The sequence below is a fragment of the Hyla sarda genome, chromosome 4, assembly GCF_029499605.1.
Source record: "Hyla sarda isolate aHylSar1 chromosome 4, aHylSar1.hap1, whole genome shotgun sequence".
Classification (NCBI taxonomy): Eukaryota; Metazoa; Chordata; class Amphibia; order Anura; family Hylidae; genus Hyla; species Hyla sarda.
Window position 1 is genome coordinate 302,188,551 of NC_079192.1, and position 18,882 is coordinate 302,207,432.

At 43.0% G+C, this 18,882-nt stretch overlaps 1 protein-coding gene across 2 annotated transcripts in view; it reads right to left on the reverse strand.

Annotated features, from left to right (window-relative positions):
* The window catches only part of LOC130367028 (hexokinase-2-like), a 95,059-nt gene that overhangs the window by 7,376 nt on the left and 68,801 nt on the right, over positions 1–18,882 (reverse strand). For both annotated transcript variants that reach the window (XM_056569411.1, XM_056569410.1), the window contains exons 9-15: positions 11,581–11,736; positions 11,185–11,418; positions 10,198–10,502; positions 9,970–10,118; positions 620–739; positions 440–535; positions 253–352 (exon numbers count right to left, since the gene is read on the reverse strand). In XM_056569411.1, the coding sequence (XP_056425386.1) occupies positions 253–352; positions 440–535; positions 620–739; positions 9,970–10,118; positions 10,198–10,502; positions 11,185–11,418; positions 11,581–11,736 (1,160 nt within the window). The remainder of the gene's footprint in view (positions 1–252; positions 353–439; positions 536–619; positions 740–9,969; positions 10,119–10,197; positions 10,503–11,184; positions 11,419–11,580; positions 11,737–18,882) is intronic.

Here is an 18,882-nt window from a genome sequence, read left to right on the forward strand (position 1 = left end):
TTCAATCTGTGGCTCAGGTGCCATACATGGCTCCCAGGAACCATTTGAATGTTTGCAGCAGCAGAAAGCATCACAAATACTGGCATCAAGGAATTCAGTGGTAAATGATATTGACAACAGACTCTCTGAATGCTAATATTCAGGTGTCTCAGTAGCACCCCTTTCTGAGCATAGCTTAAAAAAAAAAAAAAAAAGTCTGTGGTCATACACCCTAAAATAATGAATAAAAATGGAAACTGTGGTGTATCTTACCTACTATCAGGCCTACTTCACAAGCTGGATCATCATATCCACAGGACATCATTGTTCCCACAGTATCATTGACTAGAGCTATAACATAAAAGTCAGAGTTCTGCAAAACATGGATCAAAAATAATCACAAAAGGGGTGGAAAAAAAAAGTCAATTAACACAGAATGCATACATCAAAATGCAAATACCTGTTTCCTGATAGCCGCTTCTCTGAGAAGCCTGACCACATCCTCGCCCACACATCCCGAAGCACTGAAACCCTTTGTCCAAGAAATCAGGATACCCTATTTAGGTGAGAGAAACAACTGTAGAATTCCAGTACTGTATATATGGTTTAGGAGCACTGATATATTTCTTAGGTCACTTACCTGATCTAAACTGTTCTGCTTACAGGGAAAGGAGAATGTAAAACCCAAGGGCAATCTTTTCCCTTGAAGGTTGTTTTCTTTTTGAAATTCTGTGATGCAATCCACAATGTGATCAAAGAGCTGAGATGAGAAACAAAAGAAAGCCAACGTAGTTTCAAAGAACACTTCTACAGACCGGCAAATGCACAGGCCCATCAGGCTTCAATTTATTTTGTTTTTATGAAAATAACCAGTGGTGAACATGAGATCTGGCACCATGGCAAAGCCCAAACCAGCATCCTATCACCATAGTTAGAAGATCACACAGCTTGTTTAAACCATAGTAAGTATACAACAATCATATGATCCATAATAATGTTTATTAGCCGGGGAATGTTCTTCACAAAAATCTACACTCTACAACCTCCATTAAAATCTCAAGAGCCGCCGCCACCACCATCATACTGTATGTGTCAATAAACCAAAATCCTCACAGTAAACATCTTCTATCTTCCATTTTAATGACCCCTTATGGTTATGCTGGTCATATATACACTAAAATAAGGTATTTGATACACTGGAAGACAATTCCTAGTTTACCCCTATCTCAGTCCTGCCTACAGAGCACATCAAAGACATTTTGTTCAATGTATATTATTACGAAAATAACTGTTCCAAAAATGTCCCAATGCATTTCCCAATAAATGTTGGGGTTCATCAAGGGACAACCTTTAGAGCAGTTTATAAAAGGTAGCCTGGTGGAGAACAAATTTAAGATCCCCTCAGGACAGGATCCTGACCCCTCACCAAATGCTTGTGGTGCATGGAAATCACACCCCATACTGGTTTAAATATCCCCAATGTCCCTAAACCCTTTTTCACCATGTCATTAGGTTTACCCCTTTCCCCTAATTATGGTGATAAAAGCTTGGCAGCTTAGTATAAAATTAAACATGGTCATCAATAAGCAAATAATTAAGTACTTTTTTTTAAAAGGGCACATCACTAGCATGTGATACCAGCCATGTGATACCAGCATCCGTCAGATAGGAGCTGGATCATTTTTGATGGCACGCAGGGGTCAGGAGTGTCCGCTTATTGATTACATCTATTTTAATACTTAGGGTAATATGGTAAAATATGGCCCTTTTTACCACTATTAGGGATGTGGTGATAGAAGCAAAGACAAGGATATAAGACTAAGTAGGGGATAAGGGTGTACCCAATACACAGGGAAGAGGGGTTTATTGACATTTAAAAAGGAGGGATATTTAACTCATGTGTTATGGGTTCAATGCACCAGTACAAGCAAGGATTTTTTATTTTTATCATGTATCAATGTCAATGACCGTACTTGTGTGTATATGACCAGTATATTCCATATTGGGTCAAAAAATGAAAGCTTGGAAACCTCTTCTATGAGCATCTTGTTTTATTCAAACTGGTTCTTAATGTGCATGTATCTGGTTTATACATCATTGCACTCTGGGAAATAATTAGCATTTGTGTATTCATGTATTGGATGCAGATTGGCTGCAATGTGTATAGAAAATATCCTCTAATAGTCCTGCTGAACTGTAGTAACACATCGCTACCCATCAGTAAATATACAGCCTGACCAATCCCCCCCCCCCCCCCCATTATTAACACAAGATGTCACAAACCGGAGGGCATGCAGACACTGTTGTTCATTCGTGCACACTGAGAAAGATTAAATGATTAAGTGATTATTTAATAACATTTGGAGATTTTAATGAACAGAGATTGTAGAGTGCTGTGAAAATAATATTGTTATACCTCATGTGATGCATTAATTTTTGGTTTTGCTGTGAAAAGATTCATGAAACCCATTTCAAACAAATGAAAGAAAATTATGTTTTTTTTTTCTCTACTGAAGGCGGAGTAATAACTCAAAGTTTAGAAAAAAAAATATCATCTTACTAGAATTCCCATTTCTAAAACAAATATCAGCACATAAATATATCTAAATCAGCTGGTAAAAAAAGAAAAGTGCTGATAGACCTTATGAAGCTGTGTACTGTGGAAACTGAGAAAAACATCCCTAACAAGAATTGTCTATTGAAAACAATGGAAAGGATTTCAAGATTGAAAGCCAGCATTGTGATGTTGGTTGTTCCCATTCAGCTGTGTGTAAAATTTAATGTAGGTATAAACAAAATTGGAAAGCTTTAAAAAGGAAAACTTATACATAGACCTAGAAAGATTTTAAATGATGAAAGTATAGAAAAAACTTAAAAGCAGTATGCCTTAAAAATAGAAAATGCACAACAAAAAATGAAGTAACACAAGCAGAAAAAGGAGACCGTGTTTGTGACAGTGCTAAAAGAAATCAGCTGAATGAAATGGGATTTACATAAAGAAAAGCCAAACAAACACCAGAACACCTAAAATATGGTTAAAATTGCCTTAAAGAGAATGGAGAGTGAATCATGTAGTGTGGAGAAGCAGATGAAAGCGAATTTCAGGAGATTATTCTAAAGATTGTGTCTGAAGCAGTTTTAATGAAATATAAACCACTGACTGCCTTAAGAAAACAGTCAGATTTCCCCAACCATTTATGATATGAGTTTGAATGTTGAAATATTAAAACCTTTCATAAATACACATTTTTTAGAAAGTTATTTCCAGGATGACAATGCATCTAGCCAAAGAGCAAAAATTGGTAAAGCTTTTCTTTAATCCAATGGTATGGCCGGCAAAGGTTCTCAACAAGACTCCATTACAGCTGATCTGTTGCCTGCTCTAAGAGAAAGTGGGAACTACTTTGATGCAGAATATTGCTCTTCATACAAGAATTCAATGTGGTGGCCCAGTACAGGAGTTGCACCCCTGTCAGGCAGACTCCATTCAGTGACTCCTAGTCCCCCCCCCCCCTTTACTTATGTGCCCTAACTAGTTAAGCAGTGCCTATGTTATGTATTGTAATGTACATCTATTGTTATGTACCTTTAAGTAACATTGCTATGTGTTGAATCCAAGGAAGGTACCAGTGACCATGTGACCTACAGAGTGACCTATGGGACGTCTCCTGAGTCTCTCCCATATAAGCCCTGGGAGGAGCTAGCTCAGTCTCTTTCCCTGCTTAGCCGAGTTGCAGTGAGGTCAAGTCTGGAGAGAGTGTCTGGTGTCCTGAGGAGGCCTAAGTCTACCACGCAGCCTGGTAGGCTACAAATGGGGTGAAGTCTGTCTAGTCAATCCCAGTCAAGTCAGTCAGTCATGATAAATCTGTGTCAAGTCAGCATGGCCCTGCAGAAAATTGTCCAAGTCCACTACAAGTCCCAGTGAGCCCTGAGGTCTCTGAAATCACTGGTCACCTCCTTGGGCCTAGCCAAGCTGTATAGACTGTTACACCTGTCTGATTCCTAAAAGCTGCCGTTGTACTGTAACTTTGCGTCGGAGTCATTGTTTGCCACCGTGCCTAGCCCATGAACCAGCGGTATACCTTCGGGTGGTGTAGAGGATAAACCACCCCCTGGCGTCACAAACACAAGGGGTTAATGCCATCTGCCCCTAGGGTAATTCCATCTGCCCTCATCACACCCTCACCACATCAATGCCTCAAAATATGTAGTAATTCCCCAATTTTGTCCTCTACCTAGCTGGAAGAACATTCTGTAAAAAAAAAAAAAAAAAAACACTTTCATTTTATTGAGGAATATTTCATGAATCCAGATCATCCTTTCCCTCTATGGCCATTACAAGTGCCCTTAACCATACTTTCTAGCACACTACCAATGCACAGAGACAAAGGTGCCAGAGGGACAAAAAAAAAGTCCTCTTGTTTGTGTTATATTACAAATAGAGGCGCACCGAAATGGAAATTTCAGAACCGAAACCGAAATTTAAAAAAAAAATGTCCGGCCGAAACCGATACCGAAAATGACTTCTCCCCGTCTTCTGGTAAAATGCAGCGCTCCGCTCATTAGATTAGATTAGATTCCCCCACATTAGATTGCCAGCTCCCCAAATTAGGTCGGGAGTTCCCCCACATTAGGTCAGCAGTTCCCCCACAATAGTAGGCAGCTCCCCCACAATAGTAGGCAGCTCCCCCTCAACAGTAGGCAGGTTCCCCACATTAGGTCAGCATTTCCCCCACAATAGTAGGCAGGTTCCCCACAATAGTAGGCAGCTCCCCCCAACAATAGTAGGCAGTTCCCACACAATATCAGGCAGCTCCCCCCCACAATATCAGGCAGCTCCCCCCAACAATATCAGGCAGCTCCCCCCAACAATATCAGGCAGCTCCCCCCCAACAATATCAGGCAGCTCCCCCCCAACAATATCAGGCAGCTCCCCCCCAACAATATCAGGCAGCTCCCCCCCAACAATATCAGGCAGCTCCCCCCCAACAATATTAGGCAGCTCCCCCCCACAATATTAGGCAGCTCCCCCCACAATATTAGGCAGCTCCCCCCACAATATTAGGCAGCTCCCCCCCCCCCACAATATCAGGCAGCTCCCCCAACAATATTAGGCAGCTCCACCCAACAATATTAGGCAGCTCCCCCCAACAATATTAGGCAGCTCCCCCACATTTGTAGGCAGCTCCCCCCCACATTAGGTCAGCAGTTCCCCCACAATAGTAGGCAGCTTCCCCCCCCCCCCCCACAATAGTAGGCAGCTTCCCTCCACCCCACAGACATACAGCTTCCAGTCATATACAGTGTACGGCTGGAGGCTGTATGTCTGTACTGCTGCCCCCACAGTGTTTCGGTCACCGCTCCTCCGGCCCGGGGTCACATCTACTGCTATGGCCCATGGACCATAGCAGTAGGTGCCGGGACCGGAGGAGCTGTGACCGGAACACTGAAGAAGATGACACGGTCACTTAACAGGCCCCAGCCAGCGCGCACTCTCCTGCGACGATCCTGCGGTCCTCCTGCGTCTCTATGGTTGTACGCACGGGACGTCAGTGACGTCCCGTGCGTACGACCATAGAGGCGGAGAAGCGAAGGCCCGAAGGAGGATCGCAGGAGGACGCCGGGGAATGGTGAGTGACCGGCGGACATCCATATGTCCCGAAAAGATTTTTCGGGACACAGGGATGTCCGGGATAGGATTAGGAATACTTCTTTTTATGTGCCCGGGCCGGCTCCCGTGTGTGGCTGCAGGCGGGGGCCGGCCAGAGCATATAAAAAGTAATATACTGTATACTAAAAACCAGGGGGCCTCCAGCTGTTGTGAAACTACAACTCCCAGCATGCCCGGACAGACTTTGCCAGTCCGGGCATGCTGGGAGATGTAGTTTCACAACAGCTGGAGGCCCCCTGGTTTTTAGTAAACAGTATATTAGTTTTTATATGCTCTGGCCGGCCACGCCTGCAGCCACACACGGGAGCCGGCCCGGGCACAGAAAAAGAAGTATTCCTATCCCGGAGAGCGCGTCACACCCCCCCCCCCCAGATGTTGCGCCCGGTGCGGCCGGCCCCCCCCTGCACCCCCCCCGAGTGCCTCAGCCACTGGCAGTGTTTGTAACTTGTGCTGTGGGCGGGCAGGGGAGGTGGGTCATTATCGGCACATTTTTTGTTGCTTCTGCATTTTGCCGAAATAGCTATTTTCGGCCGATATGTATCGGCCGCCGATATATCGGTGCATCCCTAATTACAAATACACCTTTTTAAGTCATGTGACTTTTTCTGTTTTATAATTGTACTAGCTGAGTACCCGGCGTTGCCCGGTTTTTCCTTCCTAATCCTTGTTGTGGAGGAAAATGAACAAAGGAAGAAGCTTTTGACTTCATATCCCATCCTCATATATTGTTGTCATATCCCGACCCCATATCTCGAACCCCTATCCCGACCCCATATCCCGACCCCATATCTCGAACCCCTATCTCGAACCCCTATCTCGAACCCCTATCCCGAACCCCTATCCCGAACCCCTATCCCGAACCCCTATCCCGAACCCCTATCCCGAACCCCTATCCCGAACCCCTATCCCGAACCCCTATCCCGAACCCCTATCCCGAACCCCTATCCCGAACCCCTATCCCGAACCCCTATCCCGAACCCCTATCCCGAACCCCTATCCCGGCCCGTAATATGTGTACCAGGTATTGAAATATCTCCAGCCATACGGAAGTTATGTGGGAACATACATTTCCTATTGATTTGCATGGGACTTTAAACAAAACCCCCGACCCTCACAAATGGGGGTAGTTAAGGGTTAAATTAACTATCCTATATTTTAAATGGACATATAATTAACATGTGACCAAGTATTATCGAAATATCTCCAGCCGTTTGGAAGTTATGCAGTAACATATATTTCCCATTGACATGTATGGGACTTTAAACATAAACCCCGCCCCTGGAAAATGGGGGTGAGTAAGGGTTAAATCACCTATCCTATGTTTGTTGTTGACATATAAGTAACATGTGTGCCAAGTTTCATGTTAATATCTTTAGCCGTTTGGACGTGATGCTGGAACATACACACATACACACACACACGTTGAGATAGAGATAGATAGATATATATATTATCTTTTAGTAGCATACAATCAAACATACAAGCTTTCATAAAAAAAAAGAAAAAGTAACGACAAAACAAACAAGGAACAATTGCATATCTACTATTACAGGCTCTATTTTGAGAGCTTCAATCCACCAATACATATACTATGCTTAGCTTTAATACTATTATAAGTTAACCTGGTTGTTTCCACCATTCTCACATTACCCTAATTCCACAAGTTTTTTTTTTATTAAAATATTCCTCTATATAGCTTCGGCTATGTTTGCCCAAGTTTCCTATTCTCTCTAACCTCAATAGTTCCATTGCATACACACATTTAAGAAAAATAACTTTTTCCTTAAATGACGGTATATCTCAGTTGATTTCCATTCCCTTGCTATACCAATACAAGTAACCGATAGTGTATGGAAAACTATTGTCTGGCTCAACGGTGCTAAGCTATCCAATCCCAATGATAGTAAGGCCCCATTTCAGTCTTTCAGGTACTAAGTTATGTAATAACGCATGCACCGTCTCCCACAGAGGTCGCACATTAGAGAAATCCCTCCAGATATGTACCATGGAACCCTCTTTATTGCCGCATCTCCAACATAATGCTGATGTTTCAGAGTAAAACCTCGCTAGTCAGGCTGGAGTCAAATATGTACGATATAACAGTTTGCATGAGCATTCAAAGTCGGTTACACAAGGGGATACGTTAAAGTCAGAGAGTATTTGCGATCCCACCTCTCTGAAGTAATATCTTTTCCCAATTCTCTTGCCCACTGTTCCTGAAATTTTAGTCTTAATGGGGAGGTATATCTTGTAAAGCTTTATAGGAGTTTGAGATACTTAGTTTACCTCCACTAGAGTTCAAAAAGTGCAATTGATAGGGAAGGGGTGTGATTTCCCTCCCATGTAATAGACAAAATGATGTGTCGAAGTTGCAGATATTTAAAAAAAAAATCCTGTTAGAAACGTTATATCTACTACAGGTATCTGCAATGGGGATTAATATTCCAGCCTTGCTGATATCTCCCAGGGTTTTAATCCCCCTCCTCACCCAATCCGTGAAGTCAGACTCCAATAGAAGATGCTGAATTACCTCCAGCGGCAGACTAGCACATTGATTTAAAACCAAAATGGGACTTGAGATGATCCTAAACCAAACCTCCATACTTCCCAAGTATGTAGGGCTCAAAGAAATGCTTGTTTGCTTTTGGAGGGTGCATGCCCACAATTACGTTTTTATTATTAGTTTTGTACCATCAAGATATGCCTCAGCCTCCACTCAATGTAAAGAGGATTCATTATGCCAAAGTTTCTCTATGTAAGTTAAAAGAATTGATTGGCAGTATTTTAATAGGTTTGGGCATCCCAGTCCTCCCTTAGCCATGGGTAAATACAACATTTCAGAGGTTATTCTAGCAGGTTTAACTTTCCTAGATATATTTTAAAGAGAAGAGATTATTTTCTTTATTGTTTTAATAGGGATTTTCAGAGGGAGATTATTGAAAATATAGATATTTTGGACAAGACAACCATTTTACTCACGGCTACATGCCCCATCCAAGATAATGGTAATCTGAGCTATCTACGTATATCCTGTTTTAACTGGGTGTTAAGTCAATCAATATTTTAAAAAAGGAAACGAGATGGTAACACTGTCAGTTTTATTCCCAAGTATGTAAGGGAATCCTTTGCCCAAGTAAGGGAGAATTTTAATTCTAATAAACCTTTAATCTCCCCCAGAAGATAAATAGGGAGAGCTATGGTTTTCAAAGTGTTAAGATTATAATAGCTCACCCTGCTAAATTGCTCTAGATAATCCATAATGGCTTCCAGCGAACAGATAGGACTGGTAACTGAAAGGATCACATAGTCTGCAAAGAGCCCTATTTGATGATCCCTCGGACCAATTGGGATGCCCTCTATATTCGCCAAATCTCTAATGGTTTGCGTCAAAGGCTCCATCACTAGTGCAAATATAAGCAGAGACAGAGGGCAACCCTGTCGTGTCCCATTGGTGATAGGGAAGTTTCTGAATAATGTTCCTCCTACAAAAACGTTTGCCGAGGGGGTCGTATACAGAGCCACTATTGCAGTAATCATGCCAATAGGAACAGAAAGTTTCTCCAATACTGATTTCAGGAAGCCCCAATATATGTGATGTGACTTATTTTTAATACATTTTATTATTATTATTATTCATTATTATTAATTTAGGGTGCTTCTGGTTTCTAATGTACAATCCAGAATTTCCCAGTTGTCATAAAAAGGGGAACTGACCCTTTCCATGACAACTCGGCAATGTTCGACTGCTAGTTTGTAAATAAGATGGTTGCAAACACTTAACCCAAATTTGAGACCATTTTAGACTGGGAAACCATAGTTAAATCAAAAGCTAAAATATTTAGTCTGTATACAGTACTACCAAAAAAGTCCCTTCTGCTATAATGGCATTAACAAACATTTAGAATGCATTAATAAATCCAACTTCCAAGGAAAATCCAAGAGAATCTGTAGTATTTGCTACAGAGAGCTGCAGACACTGTAGGATAGCTGTATGGGTACAAAAGCAAACTACCTTTCCTGGAGCTGATGTTTGTTGCCAGAATTATAAAAATCACCTTTTTTCAGCCAGGTGTCTAAGAGGTGGGGCTGGGAGGTGAGGGTGAGCGAGACAGCAAGCCAGGCTGTGGTAAATAACCAGCTCAGCTCCGCCTCCTTGATAATTGGCCAAGAAATAAAGAGACAAAAATCTGGCCAGTTGTCATGGATCAGAAAGGGTGCAGTTTCCTTTTCTACCATAACAGTTATCCAGACAGATTCCCTTTAAGTAATTCAATCTGACAAATTGTCATTTAAAGCAAGACATAAGCATGAAGACATACCTCTTCTCCAGTCCCTTGGATTATTTCAGTGGACAAGGCAAAAGTCTTGCTTTTCATTTGTACTCCTCCCTCACTTCTTATGCCCACATGGGTATATAAAACCCGAAAATTGGTCCCTCCTAAGTCAAGTGCTAGAAACTCTCCACGTTCTAAAATAGATGAAAATTTGCTTTAAGATCTGCAGCAATGTATGCCATAAACTTATCTGAATTTTCCTTCAGTATTTACCTGTCCCATTTGGTGTAGCACGCACAAACGTGGGAAGCATCTTTACAATAGCGTCCGGTTGTGTCAGTTTCCGAAGACCCCTTTCCATTTCAATTCTCATGCGTTTTTCTACCTCTCCTAGTTTTGCCTCGGTCATAATAAGAGGTTCCAGGATTTTATCGATTAAGCATCTTTGTTCAGCAAGACGTTGTGCTACAGCGGTTACTATAGCTGTGCCTTTTCCACTTCCATCCTCAGACACTAGAAACTTAATTTGACAGTCTGGAGCCAACTCCTTCAGGGCCTGACTGAGATGTTCACCAAACCTGGAACATAGTCCAAGAATACAGATTGTATTTGTATTTCATCAATCACAAAAAATATAGTCAAAGTGGGACTGTTCCGGTTCTGAAGCGATAGTGAAGGACGGAAGAAATGTGGGTATTTGGACATGTTTGTTTAAAGGTTTTAAATTAAGATCCAAGAACCATTGGCGTACATACTATACATGCCATCTGTAGTGCTGTACACTGCATTCTGAATATATAACAGTGTAATAACATAAGGAACAATATATTAAAAGTTTAGTTTGGTGACAGGTACTCTAAGCTTGTAGGGCATATTTAAATACACAAATACACAGACTACCCTTACTACCTGGTGGTCTGTAACCTAGGCAAGGCGAAGGATGATATTTACTAAATTAATCTATTTGAAATACAGTACTATTTAAACTTGTATTTCCCTACAAGTTAAATTGTGGTAGTTGAGATGGAAGTACCTCTTCAAGCATTCAGCACTATTTTTAGAAAAACACCGAACACCACAATGGTAAGGTGATATGAAAGGTCAATGAGGTATGTTAGGCACTGTTTGTGTACATCATAACTTATACTCCACCACTATTGTTTTTCAGCACCTATGAGAGAGCAGAGTACTAGCACAAATGTGAACAAAGAGAAAACCATAAACAAAAAACACTTCTACATAGACTTTTTAGCATCTTACTTCGGGTTTGTTTTATAAACAGAACCGTCCACCCCCACTGTGATACGTCCCATTGGGTCATGATGATTATTCTTAATGCAGTTGAAAACTGCAGCAAGTCCAGCAGCACACAACTTTGCAGATCTTGTGGACACCGCACTGCAGACACTTTTTACCCTTGCACAGTCTCGTTCAGTCGGATTAAATCCCAGTGAAATCAAAAGAGCTTTAGCCTTTGTTAAACCAGATTTGTCACTGCACAAAAAAAATAAAAAACAATTTTACAAAAAATATCAAAGACATAAAGCACACGAAATCCCCTGAAACGCTGAAGATTAGCTTGGCGATAGACCAATTTGAAGTTCTGGAATGAAAATAGACATAAATAACTGATTGTTGAACTCTTAGAACACGTACTTCTCAATTTCTGATATGTCTTTGGTTTGTATTGCTTCTTTAGCAAGTAGTTGAGAGGTTGGTTTGCCACCAAACAATAGCCCTTTATTAGCCAGTTTAATCAGTATTTGACGCACAATTTCACCCATGTACATTCCACTAACCATCTTATCGAACCTGCAAGAGAACAAAAGAAATGAAGGTCAAGTATATACAGTAAACCTTCATAAAGCAAAAACAGCCATTCACCTGCATTAAACCCAATACACATGGTCATAATGCGGGTGCACCAGATTACAATGAGGTTTCACCTGGATCTGTTGTCAGGTTCCGGAGAATAAGTTAATCGATGGCTTTGCACAATGGAAGTGGGAGCTGGCATATCCAGCATTCATGCATGCATCACCTCTGCTCCAATATGCCTGCCCACAGAGTGCTTCAATGGGGAAGGGTTCTCCATGAATATTCATGATTTGGGCGAGCATATCAGAGCAGAAGGAAATAAGACAGTAATGCTTGGTATACTGGGTCCTGTCTCCATTGTGGAAAGCCACTGAAAAGTGGTATTCTATAAGGAGGGGTCTTCTCAAAGGAAATGGCCACTGGTGGACACAAAATTTCTAACAAAATCCAATCCGTATAAGAAGACAGTCTTCCCAAAAGGTGGTTGTACAGCAGGGGTTTAAATTGTGATATCATTTAAAGACTAATCCAGAGGAGGAAAAATGGTTTGCCAATGAACTGGGTCCAGAAAGTTATAGAGATTTGTTTATGAATACTATTGAAAAAAATACAAGCCATCAAAAACATATCAGCTGCTGCATGCCCTGGAGAAAGCAATGTAGTTATTTTCAATCAAAGCAAAAATATCCCAGAGTGGTTCTCAGGGAACAAACAATGCTACACAAATTCCCTTCAGGTCTAAGCCCCTCAAGGACTGTTTCCTTTGACTAGGGATCCCCCAATTAAAATTACTAACTTTTATTCTTTCAATTAAAAATAAGTTCCCAAGGGCTAAAACATGGTGAATCAAAATCATAAACATATGGGGAAAGGTACAGCCCTAAAGTGCATTATGCTATTTGTAAGTTGAAAATATTATACTCTGTTATGGACAGTAAACATTTCTTGCTTCACTAGGCTTTTCTCTATTGTTGAATCCCTAACTACAACACTGGTTCTTTTCTAATTGTTGTTGGATCTCCATATGCTGCATTTAAAACATTCAACACAAAAAACCTCCCTGATGTTTTGCCGGCCAAAACCGGCTTTGTCAAGGGTAGAGGCTTGTTTATTTCCAATCAGACACCGTGCTCTCTGCTGCCACCTCTGTCCATGTCAAAAACTTTTTTGGCAGGAAAAGTTCACTATGGGGATTTGTGTCTGCTCTGGACAATTCTGGACATGGACAGAGATGGCAGCAGAGAGCCCTATGTTAGATTAGAAAGACCACCACAACTTCCTCCAGGGCATACAGAAGCTGATATGTAATGGAAAGCTTGGATTTTTAAAAATGTAATTCATTTACAAATCTGTTTAAACGTTCTGGCACCTGCTGATTTAAAAATAGGTATAAATTAATTTCTCTGTTTTAGGTAAAATGTAAGCAACTCTCCATTATGTTACATTTCCACGTTCTATATCCATTTGATCTCAGTGAATGGAAACATTCTTCACTTACTTTCAGTGGCTGAAAACCAGTCCAAATGATGTTCTGCTCATGTCCTCACACATGTTTGTTACAAATGAACTCATACATGATCACATAAACCATGCAGCTCTATGGCCATGCAAGGCTTTAAAACTACTTAAAATAATAAATGTTTCCAATTACAGACCGCGAGCAGAGATCTGAAACCCCATACAGCTGAAACATAGTGTACATTTAAAAGGAGGCATAACCTTTTAAAGCCCCCTTTAACCTCTTAAGGACCCAGGACGTACGGGGACGTCATCGCACCCTGGGCTTTAAGGACCCAGGACGTCCCCGTACGTCCTGGCGATTTACGATCCCTGCCGTGCACAGGGCAGAGATCGGAACGGCATGTCTGCTGATATCCTTCAGCAGGCATGCCGTGCAAATGCCGAGGGGGGTCCCGGGACCCCCGCATGTCGGCGATCGCCGGAGATCGCTTGCGAAATCACGCAAGCGATCTTCGGCGATTCGGGTCATTCGGGTCACTTGTGACCCGATGACCTGGAAATAAATGGTGATCGGCGGTGTACAATTACACCGCCAATCACCTGCAGTTGCTGGGGAGCGGTGACAATACTGTCACCGCCCCAGCAACGCTGCTATTGGCCGGCGATCGTCCGGCCAATAGCAGCGCAGCAGAGGAGGGGTTAACGGTCCCTTCCCGCTGCTGGACCCGCTGTTTTCGTTCAGTCAGCGGGTACAGCAGCAGGAAGAGGACCGTTGATCCCCCCTCAGAGCTCCGGAGCCCCTCAGGAGCCGTAGAATAGGGAAAGCTGAGTGCAGGGACAGGTAGGAGCAAATAATTAATAAAGTGTAATAAAAGTTAAAAAAAAGTTAAAAAAAAGTAAAAAAAAGAACCCCCCCCCTCCCCCTGACCCCCTAATAGGTCCCAAAGGGTCCTATTAGGGTCTGATCCCGGACCCCGGGTCCTATTAGGGGTTCAGGGAGCTGCGTGTGCCACCCCCTTTTTTATTTTGGCCGCAGCTTTTTTTTTTTTTTTTTTTTTTTTAAATCCCCCACCTGACCCCCTAATAGGTCCCCCAGGGTCCTATTAGGGTCTGATCCCTTACCCCGGGTCCTATTAGGGGTTCAGGGAGCTTCGTGCGCCACCCCATTTTTTTTTTTTTTGGCCACAGCTTTTTTTTTATATTACTATTATTACACTTTTTACACCAAGCACCACACAGTACATACTTCCCCTCCCCACCCCCGCACACCCCCCCTCCCTCCCGCCAACGTATAAAAAAGGCGATGGCCCGCCGGGCATTTTCGGTAGCGGAGGCTAACGCTTTTTTAGCCTCCGACTCCGAATCTGCCAGTGAGGACGATGAAGATCCAACTTTTTTGTGTTCTTCATCGCCCTCCTCATCATCAAGTAGTGATGATGAGTCCCCTGTACGGCGGCGGAGACGCCGCCAGGCGAGGCCACGCACCCCCCATGAGAGTGACCCAGTGGCCGACACTAGTACGAGTGGCAATGCCGCTCGTAATAGGAGTCCGGCCCCCCAGACAAGTGCAGTGGAGCCCCCTTCCGCTGACCCTGTCTGGGGCACCCCAGAGGATTATCAGCCACGGATTCCTGAGTATGTTGGCAACTCAGGAATCCGGATTGACACGGCTGGGTTCACTGATCTGGACTTTTTTAAGTTTTTTTTCAGTGACAGCCTGGTCAATCTAATGGTGGAGCAAACGAACTTGTACGCCCAGCAGTTCATTGCCCACCACCCCGATTCCTTTTTGGCCAGGTCCAATGAATGGCGCGCCATTGATGCAGCGGAAATGAGGACATTTTGGGGCCTCACGCTGCATATGGGCCTGGACAAAAAAACAAGTGTCCGTCATTACTGGAGCGGGGACGTCCTCTACCAGACCCCGCTTTACAGTATGGCGATGACACGGAAGCGGTACGAGGCGATTCGGAAATGCCTGCATTATGCAGATAATGAGGCATGTCCGCCCCGAGGTGATCCCGCCCATGACCGGCTTTACAAAGTGAGGCCGGTCATCGATCACTTTGGGGCCAAATTTTTGGAGGCCTACGTACCGCTCAGGGACCTCTCGGTAGATGAGTCTCTCATCAGTTTTAAGGGGAGACTCATCTTCCGCCAGTATATTCCCTCAAAGCGGGCGCGGTATGGCGTGAAGCTCTATAAACTCTGCGAGAGTACCTCCGGGTACACTTGCAGGTTTAGAGTATATGAGGGACGAGATTCCCGTATTGAACCCCCAGATTGTTCCCCCACTCTGGGTGTTAGCGGGAAAATCGTTTGGGACCTTATGCACCCATTGCTGGATAAGGGTTTCCACGTATACGTGGACAACTTTTATACCAGCATCCCTCTGTTCAAATCCCTTTCCGCCAGATCCACGTCCGCTTGTGGGACCGTGCGGAAGAATCAGAGAGGCCTCCCTCTAAATTTTGTTAAGACGCCTATCCCCAAGGGTGAGTCCCGTGCCCTGACCCATGATAACCTGTTGTTGGTCAGGTATAAGGATAAGAGGGATGTCCTTATACTCACCACTATTCATGGGAATGGCAGCACCCCTGTCCCTGTGCGAGGTACCGCGGGACCGGTCCTCAAGCCCGATTGTATTCTGGACTACAATCGGTATATGGGGGGAGTTGATCTCTCTGATCAAGTCCTCAAGCCATATAACGCCATGCGGAAAACACGGGCATGGTACAAAAAAGTTGCGGTCTTCTTGGTACAGGTTGCCATGTACAACGCTTTTGTACTATCCCAGTACGCTGGCAACACGGGGACATTCCTTCAGTACCAAGAAGAAGTCCTAAGGTTCCTGATCTTTGCTGACCGGGAAAGAGCAGGCCGGACTTCCCAAGGGTCTGGAGTTATAGGCGCCAGGATCGTCCCAGGCCAACACTTTCCAGGTGAGATCCCCCACAGTGGAAAGAAGGGGCGATCCCAGAAAAAATGCAGAGTGTGTTACAGGAGGGGGATTCGGAGGGACACCAGGTACCAATGTGACACTTGCCCAGATAATCCGGGCCTCTGCATAGGCTGCTTCAGGGAGTATCACACTTCCATGGAGCCCTAAATTTTCCCTTTTCATTTTAATTTTCCATAATTTGACCAATGTACCAAGTCCAGAGTACATTCCAAAATATAACCCCCATAAATCACTAAATTGCCCCAAAAAAACTGGAAAAAAAAAAAAAAAACTGAGAAGACCTCTGGGGGTATTTTTTCAAAAATGGGTCATAGGTCACTGAGTCACTATCATCGGGGACTTTTTATGTTGCCTCAAATGCGCAGCGCTCTCTCTCCACCTGAGCGGGGTGCGCATTTGAGGCAACAGGTTAGGGACGGCCACACACATCACATTCCCAGAATGATGACTCAGAGCATAGGGTTTGGGGTGGGCATATTTTTTTTTAGTTTTGGCTATGCTCTGGGGGTCATCATTCTGGGAACATATCCCGTTTTATTATTTTATGATTTATAGTTTTCTGGCCCACTGTACCCCATATTACGGGCCTCTGTACCCCACCTGTCTACCCCAGTTACGGCCCGTTGTCCCCCATAGTGTTCCCCTATTTTAGGGCTCAGTGCTCCCCCCTATTAATGCTCCTTGAGGGGGGATCCCACATCCTGGCTGCTATAATAAGCTCAAGGCCCCTGACTGACTTCCCACTCCAAGACCTGGTGTGCACCCGCGGAGCAAAAATCATAAAAAATAAAGGTATGTCCTTATTCCAAAGAAATGTAATTACAAATTTTGGGGTGTCTTTTCTGCTATTAACCCTTGTAAAAATGTAAAATTTGGGGGAAAACCCACATTTTTGTGAAATTTTTATTTTTTTATTTTACATATGCAAAAGTCGTGAAACCCCTGTGGGGTATTAAGGCTTACTTTACCCCTAGTTACGTTCCTCAAGGAGTCTAGTTTCCAAAATGTGATGCCATGTGTTTTTTTTTGGTGTCCTGGCACCATAGGGGCTTCCCAAATGCGACATGTCCTCCCCCCATTTCAGCAAAGTTTGCAAATGTGACTCCTCTTCTGAGCATTGTGGCACTCCTGCAGTGCACTTGACGTCCACTTATGGGGTACCTCCATACTCAGAAGAGATGGGGTTACAAATTTTGGGGGGTATTTTCTGCTATTAACCCTTGCAAAAATGTGAAATTTGGGGGAAAACACACATTTTAGTGAAAAAAAAATTAAAAAAATTTACATATGGAAAAGTCGTGAAACCCCTGTGGGGTATTAAGGCTCACTTAATTCCTTGTTAAGTTCCTCAAGGGGTCTAGTTTCCAAAATGGTATGCCATGTGGGGTTATTTTGTTGTTCTGGCACCATAGGGGCTTCCTAAATGCGACATGCCCCCCTAGCAAAATTTGCTCTCAAAAAGCCAAATATTACTCCTTCTCTTCTGAACATTGTAGTTCACCCGTAGTGCACTTAAGGGGAACTTATGGGGTACCTCCATACTCAGAAGAGATGGGGTTACAAATTTTGGGGGGTATTTTCTGCTATTAACCCTTGCAAAAATGTGAAATTTGGGGGGAAACACACATTTTAGTGAAAAAAAAAAAAATATTTTACATATGGAAAAGTCGTGAAACCCCTGTGGGGTATTAAGGCTCACTTAATTCCTTGTTACGTTCCTCAAGGGGTCTAGTTTCCAAAATGGTATGCCATGTGGGGTTATTTTGTTGTTCTGGCACCATAGGGGCTTCCTAAATGCGACATGCCCCCCTAGCAAAATTTGCTCTCAAAAAGCCAAATATTACTCCTTCTCTTCTGAGCATTGTAGTTCGCACGTAGTGCACTTAAGGGGAACTTATGGGGTACCTCCATACTCAGAAGAGATGGGGTTACAAATTTTGTGGGGTATTTACTGCTATTAACCCTTGCAAAAATGTGAAATTTGGGGGGAAACACACATTTTAGTGAAAAAAATAAATAAAAAATTTACATATGGAAAAGTCGTGAAACCCCTGTGGGGTATTAAGGCTCACTCAATTCCTTGTTACGTACCTTAAGGGGTCAAGTTTCCAAAATGGTATGGCATGTGGGGTTATTTTGTTATTCTGGCACCATAGGGGCTTCCTAAATGCAATATGCCCCACAAAAACCATTTCAGAAAAACGTACTCTCCAAAATCCCCTTGTCGCTCCTTCGCTTCTGAGCCCTCTACTGCGCCCGCCGAACACTTTTCATGGACATATGATGTATGTGCTTACTCAAGAGAAATTGGGCTACAAATATAAGTATACATTTTCTCCTTTTACCCCTTGTAAAAATTCAAAAATTGGGTCTACAAGAACATGCGAGTGTAAAAAATGAAGATTGTGAATTTTCTCCTTCACTTTGCTGCTATTCCTGTGAAACACCTAAAGGGTTAAAATGCTGACTGAATGTCATTTTGAATACTTTGGTGGGTGTAGTTTTTATAATGGGGTCATTTGTGGGGCATTTCTAAGATGAAGACCCTTCAAATCCACTTCAAACTTGAATTGGTCCCTGAAAAATTGTGACTTTGGAAATTTTGTGAAAAATTGGAAAATTGCTGCTGAACTTTGAAGCCCTCTGGTGTCTTCCAAAAGTAAAAACACGTAAATTTTATGATGCAACCATAAAGTAGACATATTGTATATGTGAAT